At 40.7% G+C, this 8,519-nt stretch overlaps 1 protein-coding gene across 1 annotated transcript; it reads right to left on the bottom strand.

Annotated features, from left to right (window-relative positions):
- Window positions 1-5,732: 5,732 nt before the first annotated feature.
- Window positions 5,733-8,519, bottom strand: LOC124699006 (adenylyl-sulfate kinase 3-like). Its single transcript, XM_047231386.1, has 7 exons — window positions 8,448-8,519; window positions 6,938-7,078; window positions 6,653-6,802; window positions 6,446-6,564; window positions 6,273-6,357; window positions 6,159-6,205; window positions 5,733-5,997 (listed from the first exon to the last, which is right to left on the bottom strand). The coding sequence occupies exons 2-7, from the start codon at window positions 7,074-7,076 to the stop codon at window positions 5,899-5,901; spliced, it is 639 nt and encodes a 212-aa protein (XP_047087342.1). The 5' UTR covers window positions 7,077-7,078; window positions 8,448-8,519; the 3' UTR covers window positions 5,733-5,898.

Here is an 8,519-nt window from a genome sequence, read left to right as displayed (position 1 = left end):
TGAATGAAAGTTGCGTACATATCTGAGGATTATTCATGAATTTTCGCAGATTTTTCTGAGTTTCCTACAGAGAGTTCTACTCAAATTCGTGACAGCCAGAAATCTGTTTCTGCGCAGAAATCCAAATCCAGTATCAACCTTACTATCAAAGACTTTACTTGGCACAACAATGCAATAAATAAAGATAAGGAGAGGTTGCTACAATATTAACAACTTCCAAGACACAAATATAAAACAAAAATTGCAGAAATAAAATAATGGGTTGTCTCCCATAAGCGCTTTTCTTTAACGCCTTTCAGCTAGGCGCAGAAAGTGTAATTCAAGTATTATCAAGAGATGAAGCATCAACATCATAATTTGTTCTAATAATAGAATCAAAAGGTAACCTCATTCTATTTCTAGGGAAGTTTTCGATACCTTTCTTGAGCGGGAATTGATATTTAATATTTCCTTCTTTCATATCAATAATAGCACCAACAGTTCGAAGAAAGGGTCTTCCCAAAATAATAGGACAAGATGCATTGCATTCAATATCCAAGACAACAAAATCAACGGGACAAGGTTATTGTTAACCGTAATGTGAACATTATCAATCCTCCCCAAAGGTTTCTTTATAGAATTATCAGCAAGATTAACATCCAAATAACAATATTTCAATGGTGGCAAGTCAAGCATATCATAGAGTTTCTTAGGCATAACAGAAATACTTGCACCAAGATCACATAAAGCATTACAATCAAAATCATTGACCTTCATTTTAATGATGGGCTCCCAACCATCTTCTAACTTCCTAGGAATAGAAGTTTCAAGTTTTAATTTCTCTTCTCTAGCTTTAATGAGAGCATTTGTAATATGTTTTGTAAAGGCCAAATTTATAGCACTAGCATTAGGACTTCTAGCAAGTTTTTGCAAGAACTTAATAACTTCAGAGATATGACAATTATCAAAATATAAACCATTATGATCTAAAGCAATGGGATCGATGTCCCCAATATTCTGAAAAATTTCAGCACTTTTATCACAAACAGTTTCAGCAGTTTCAGACAATTTTGCATGCTTTGTACTAGGAGTAGAAACATTGCCAACACCAATTATTTTACTGTTGATAGTAGGAGGTTTAGCAACATGTCAAGCATCATCATTACTAGTGGTGGTAATAGTCCAAACTTTAGCTACGTTATTCTCTTTAGCTAGTTTTTCTTCTCTTTCCCACCTAGCATGCAATTCAGCCATCAATCTAATATTGTCATTAATTAAACTTGTATAGCGTTTGCTGTAGCAAATGACTTAATATCTTTGTCTTCATTAGGCATAACTTTCAATTTTAAAAGATCAACATCAGCAGCAAGACTATCAACCTTAGAAGCAAGAACATCAATTTTACCAAGCTTTTCCTCAACAGATTTGTTAAAATCAGTTTGTGTACTAATGAATTCTTTAAGCATGACTTCAAGACCAGAGGGTACACTTATACTATTGTTGTAAGAATTACCATAAGAATTACCATAACCATTACTATTATTAGAAGGATATGGCCTATAGTTGTTACCAAAATTATTCCTATAAGCATTGTTGTTGAAATTATTATTTTTAATGAAGTTCACATCAACATGCTCTTTTTGAGCAACCAATGAAACTAAAGGAACATTATTAGGATCAACATTAGATCTACCATTAACAAGCATAGACATAATAACATCGATCTTATCACTCAAGAAGGAGGTTTCTTCAACGGAATTTACCTTCTTACCTTGTGGAGTCCTTTCAGTGTGCCATTCAGAGTAGTTGATCATCATATCATCAAGAAGCTTTGTTGCGGCACCCAAAGTGATGGACATAAAAGTACCTCCAACAGCTGAATCCAATAGGTTCCTCGAAGAAAATTTTAATCCCGCATAGAAGGTTTGGATGATCATCCAAGTAGTCAGTCCATGGGTAGGACAATTCTTTACCAAAGATTTCATTCTTTCCCATGCTTGGGCAACATGTTCATTATCCAATTGCTTAAAATTCATAATGCTACTTCTCAAATATATAATTTTAGCAGGAGGATAATATCTACCAATGAAAGCAACTTTACATTTAGTCCATGAATCAATACTAGTCTTAGGCAAAGATAGCAACCAATCTTTAGCTCTTCCTCTTAAGGAGAGAGGAAACAATTTTAGTTTTATAATGTCTCCATCTACATCCTTATACTTTTGCATTTCACAAAGTTCAACAAAATTATTAAGATGGGCAGCAGCATCATCGGAACTAACACTCGGAAAATTGCTCTCTCATAACAAGATTTAGTAAAGCGAGGTTTAATTTCATAAAATTCTGCTGTAGTAGCAGGTGGAGCAATAGGTGTGCATATAAAATCATTATTATTGGTGCTAGTGAAATCACACAACTTAGTGTTCTCAGGAGTATTCATTTTAACAGTAATAAAAATAAGTAAAGCAAACTAAATTAAGTAAAGTAAAACAAGTAACTAACTTTTTGTGTTTTTGATATAAAGAAAGCAAACAGAACAGAAAATAAAATAAAGTAAAGCAAGACAATAAAAAAAGTAAAGAGATTGGGTGTGAGAGACTCCCCTTGCAGCGTGTCTTGATCTCCCCGACAACGGCGCCAGAAAACAGTCTTGATGGTGCGTGATGCACACGTCCGTTGGGAACCCCAAGAGGAAGGTGTGATGCGCACAGCAGCAAGTTTTCCCTCAGAAAGAAACCAAGGTTATCGAACCAGTAGGAGATGAAGGCCACGTGAAGATTGGTGGAGGAGTGTAGTGCGGCGCAACACCAGGGATTCCGGCGCCAACGTTGAACCTGCACAACACAATCACAATACTTTGCCCCAACTTAACAGTGAGGTTGTCAATCTCACCGGCTTGCTGTAAACAAAGATTAAACGTATGGTGTGGAGAATGATGTTTGTTTGCAAAGAACAGCAGAGAACAATGATTGCAGTAGATTGTATTTCAGATGTAAAAGAATGGACCGGGGTCCACAGTTCACTAGTGGTGTCTCTCCAATAAGATAAATGGCATGTTGGGTGAACAAATTACAGTTGGGCAATTGACAAATAGAGAGGGCATAACAATGCACATACATATCATGATGACTACTATGAGATTTACTTAGGGCATTACGACAAAGAACATAGACCGCTATCCAAGCATGCATCTATGCCTAAAAAGTCCACCTTCGGGTTAGCATCCGCACCCCTTCCAGTATTAAGTTGCAAACAACAGACAATTGCATTAAGTACTGTGCGTAATGTAATCAACACAAATATCCTTAGACAAATCATCAATGTTTCATCCCTAGTGGCAACAGCACATCCATAACCTTAGAACTTTTCATCACTCGTCCCGGATTCAATGGAGGCATGAACCCACTATCGAGCATAAATACTCCCTCTTGGAGTCACAAGTATCAACTTGGCCAGAGCATCTACTAGCAACAGAGAGCATGCAAGATCATAAATAACACATATATGATAGATCAATAATCAACTTGACATAGTATTCCATATTCATCGGATCCCAACAAACACAACATGTAGCATTACAAATAGACGATCTTGATCATGTTAGGCAGCTCACAAGATCTAAACATGATAGCACAAGAGGAGAAGACAACCATCTAGCTACTGCTATGGACCCATAGTCCAAGGATGAACTACTCATGCATCAAGCCGGATGCGGGCATGATGATGTAGAGTCCTCCGGTGATGGTTCCCCTCTCCGGCAGGGTGCCGGAGGCGATCTCCTGAATCCCCCGAGATGGGATTGGCGGCGACGGCGTCACAGTATGTTTTCTCGTATCGTGGCTCTCGGTACTAGAGTTTTCGCGACGGAGAGAATAAATAGGCGAAGGGGCAGAGTCGGGGGCGGCCGAGGGGCCCACCCCATAGGCCGGCGCGGCCAGGGGCCCCACCGCGCCGCCTTGTGGGGTGGCCGTCTCGCGTCCTCTCTTCGTCTCCTCTTCGGACTTCTGGAAGGCTCCGTGGAAAATAAGACCGTGGGCTTTTGTTTCGTCCAATTCCGAGAATATTTCCTGTGTAAGATTTCTGAAACCAAAAACAGCAGAAAACAGGAACTGACGCTTCGGCATCTTATTAATAGGTTAGTGCCGGAAAATGCATCAAAATGATATAAAGTGTATATAAAACATGTGAGTATTGTCATAAAACTAGCATCGAACATAAGAAATTATAGATACGTTTGAGACGTATCAGCTGCCGTCCCCACTTCTCCATACTTTGCTGCAAAATCTAGAATACCAAGCAGATCTCTCAACAGCGCAGAGACTCGAAACTTAATTGGTAGTCCTCCAACCCAACCTTCATGATATTCTCTGCCTCTTTGTCTTCACCATGGATCAAAATGTCACTTGATGGTAACAAAGAGTAGAGCTTCACGCCGCTCCCTCCAGACCAAACGTTCGGAATAAAAACATTGGTGCGCACGATCGAATACCATCTGATCCAGCGAACTCCAGGCATAAGTGCACTGTTACATCCGCCGGCGGTATCTTCCGGAACACACCACTCCGGACGGATGACGAAGGACCGGCCACATGAAGGTCTCCATCTTTGCACAAGAAGGATCTTAGGACCACCACCTTTATTCTCCGAAGCAGACGAGCAGGCCCCCACGCCGCCATCCGCTGGCCAACGACGATGAAGGAGGACTCGGTGGATGGCGGCCGCCACTACCACACCATCCTCACCCCGCAAGATCACCGCCCCCTCCTTGCGCCGCCAGCTGAAGCCGACGATGGATCTAGACGGGCACTAGATCCAACAGCCGCCACCACCATCCATTGTCGGCCAGGCCGTGAAGGGAGAAGCCGCCGCCGCTCATCCAGGGTCTCCGCCCTGAACGCCGTGCGTGTCGAATCCATCAGCCGCCGCCCCAGTCGCCACCGCGGGTCGCCGCCACCACTAACCCCCCGAGCACGTTAGGCGCCGACGGCAGCGGCGGAGGGGGAGAGACCACGGGAGGGGGGCTAACGGCGCTAGGGTTGGGGCCCCTGGCGTCGCCCTGGGGAGCGACGCGAGAGGCCGGGTGGAAAATACATGTGTAAATGCGATGAAACATCAGAAAATAATGGTGTTCCTCTGATTACAGTTAACAAGCACTTCAGTTTCACAGTCTCGTCTCTAGCGCCCATCAATACATACATATTCCTTCAGTGGTCATGCTCAGGGATTGGCTGGTTTGGAAACAGCCATATGCGCCGAAGCAAAGCCCAACATTGCTAGCTTTGCTCGACACAACACGGACAGAGTTTCAGGGTGACTGGTGGGTCTTGTAGCATTACTTCCGGTGATGGATAGCACTTAGGAGTAGTATTGTAACTGGTGGTTTTGTTCTTGCTAGGGCTTGTATGTAACTTTTTATTCTATATATGCATCGACACGGCAATTTGTTTGTGTTTTATCCTGATAAAAATGTGCATATCTATTCCTGATGTATGAACTGTATTTGATAAGGAGTCGTATTTATAGGATTATCAAATGGAATCCATTTGCTTCAAGGATTCCTTTAGATGATATTATAGAGATGCAAGTGGGTCAGTGTTTTTTTATCAAAAAATAAACTAAAATGATGATGTCATTAGAAAAGTTAGTGCATTTTGTTGAACTAAATAGTGTAGAGGTATCCTAAGTGTGACCCACTTGCATCTATAATGATATTGTTCTTTCTTGTGCTTGCTTAGTCTCACGAGTCATGCTTGTTGGGTGAAAACAATTTCAGTTTCCTCATAATAATGTACACATTTCACCTTGATGGTCAATTCATTCACATACTTTACATTTCTGTTTGTAGGTATGAACACCAACTCATACAGTACATCCCTTGGCAATCCATTTTCCAGTACTATTCTTCAAAATCATCCATCTCTAATCCTGTAAGAATCCATTTTCTTCAAGATATGACACTACTTTATCGGCCATTGATTTTGGCGTAGCGCAATCGCCCGCCTTGCAATGTATTACTATCTGCAAGGAGCAGTTAAAGGGCTCAATCAGATAAGTGACATGCCATCATCATAAAACTAGGAACCTCTTACAAAGTAGTATGTAATAATAATACTAGGCTGCTTTTGATTAACTCTGCTGAGATTCTGATGCTAGTTAGGTGTTCACGGAGTTGCACTAACCTCACAATCAGAAGGTGGTTCATAAGGATCATCTATTCCAGTAAACCCTGCAGAGTATTTCCAAAGTAAGATTTGCAAAAGGTAAGCAAAACGGAGTCTGTTTGGTTCCTTTACCTTTGATTTTACCAGCACGTGCAAGCTTGTACAAGCCTTTTGGATCCCTAGCTTCACAAACTTCAAGTGGGACATTCAGAAACACCTACAAGAATATACTTCTCTGTACCGGTTATCTTACTATATGATTGAGTAGATGGTTTGAAGTATTTCTAAAGTTTGAAGAAATACACCTCAATGAATGATGAATTCTGCAGTAAACTGCGGCAACCACTTCGATCACTTCTGTACGGTGATATCAGGCTAGCAATGCAGATCAGACCAGCATCTGCAAATAGCTTTGCTACTTCTCCTGAAAGAAGGGGACAAACATATATTTACAAATGGTAAGATTGCAAGGCAAAAAAACGACCATAGATTTCTGAACCAAGCATACATACCCACTCTACGTATATTTTCAGCTCGGTCCTTTGCTTCGAAACTGAGGTCTCGGTTCAATCCATGCCTGAGATTGTCACCATCTAGAATGTAGCTCAGATGACCTCTGGAGTAAAGCTCGCGACTCAGTGCGCATGCTAATGTGCTTTTTCCTAAGTACATGGTGGCACGGTAAATGTTAGCATTTTGTGGACATATTAGAGGCTTCAAAGTTTCAGTGTACTTATTTTTTTGCGGGAGCCGAAGTTTCAGTGTATGACTATGATTCTTGATCAGCTCATAAATACCTGAACCACTTAGCCCAGTGATCCACACAACACAGCCCTTCTGGTTTAGCAATTTCTGCCTCTCAGGCTGCCCTATTGGACAGTCATGCCAAAGGATGTTTGTTGATTTCCCAACAGTTGAAGTCACAAGCTTGTCCATGCCTGGTAATTTGAGGCTCATAAGAATCAGCAAATGCTAAAATTATATTATAAAATGCGGCTAAGTGACAAAGTTAAATCATACTTGGCATCCTATAGTGTTCTATGTTGTGATTTTTCATCACTGAAGATCTAAGAAAGGTGTAGATTCCTACAGCCCACTACAATTCCATCAAACGGAGGGCGGTAGAGCTTCTAAAACAGGAGACTTGATAAAAAAATTGACAATCTTTGGTTGGATGGAACTGAGGAGGGCATTTACATGTAAGGGATCCACTAGCAGACGTTTCAGTATCACCAAACTATGATTTTGTCAGCACCAACCAGTCCTAAGAATCATATCAAGTTTTTCCTTTTTCATCTTTAAATTCTGTAAAAGAACATCGTACAGATCTAGAGGGTCGAACTGAATGATCGGTAACAGTGTAGAAATGTTTCATCACATTCTTGCTGAACTTAATCGAAGAATGTTCCGAAAATGAAGACTAACAGAGCAATAAGAAGTAGAGTGAGGTCAACAATCTGAAATCTGCGTTACTAAATTATTCAGTTCATGTCCTAGTTTACAAAGACACTGATAATGATCTCCAGGTCCATGCCATATCAAACACAAATTTCGTGAGCTATTCCTTGATTAGTACCCACCCATTCATTACAAAATATTCAAAAAAACAGTTATTTTCATATGCAATTGTAGTTTATGATATCCACATACACAGCTCTGATGTGCGTCGGCTGTGTTCTTGTCAATCTTTTTCTGAAATTTCCACTGACATCTGAGAAATAGTGACAAGCATAACTCAGCTGTAAGTCTGTCATACTCACCCAAATCATTCTCATCTGTACATGGTGTGCGTCCACATTGTTACTCGGTATTAATTGAATAAGAGAGAAAGTTGGTTTGGTTGGTTTTAGGATCAGAGATCCAGAAATATATTAATGGACCACGTGTGGCACATGGTGGGAAACATATCCAAAAATCAGATAGGATTGAATAATGGTTGATATAGTTGTACGGTTGTAGCACTGAGTTTCTACTTTATTTCTTCCAAGTAAGTATTCAGTCCTTTTCGGAAAAAAATGCAATTATTGAGAAGCAACTATTTCTGATGCAAGCAATTGAAAATCAGATAGGAAAGGACATGTGTACTGCCTGTGATTCATGAAAAAAAAAATCTCTGAAATGATTCTTGAGAGAAATTTGATGTTCAAGCCTAATAAAACATGATAGTTCATAGTAGTACTGAACTACCTAATGAAAGGTTCCTCCGAGCGACTAAAAACTAAACGTGCTAGATTTATCTAACAGATGAAAATATGTCAGTGACTACAACGAGAACTAATAACATGCATAAATCAAATTACGCGTCACCTGCCACGGCGGACCCATTGACGTGATGCTTCCCGCCGGCCACGGCCGCCGCCTGCACGGCGTCCGACCTCT

This window comes from Lolium rigidum, chromosome 3 (assembly GCF_022539505.1).
Source record: "Lolium rigidum isolate FL_2022 chromosome 3, APGP_CSIRO_Lrig_0.1, whole genome shotgun sequence".
NCBI lineage: Eukaryota > Viridiplantae > Streptophyta > Magnoliopsida > Poales > Poaceae > Lolium > Lolium rigidum.
The sequence above is the reverse complement of the archived record's forward strand: the minus strand, read 5'-3'. Positions and strand labels throughout refer to the sequence as shown.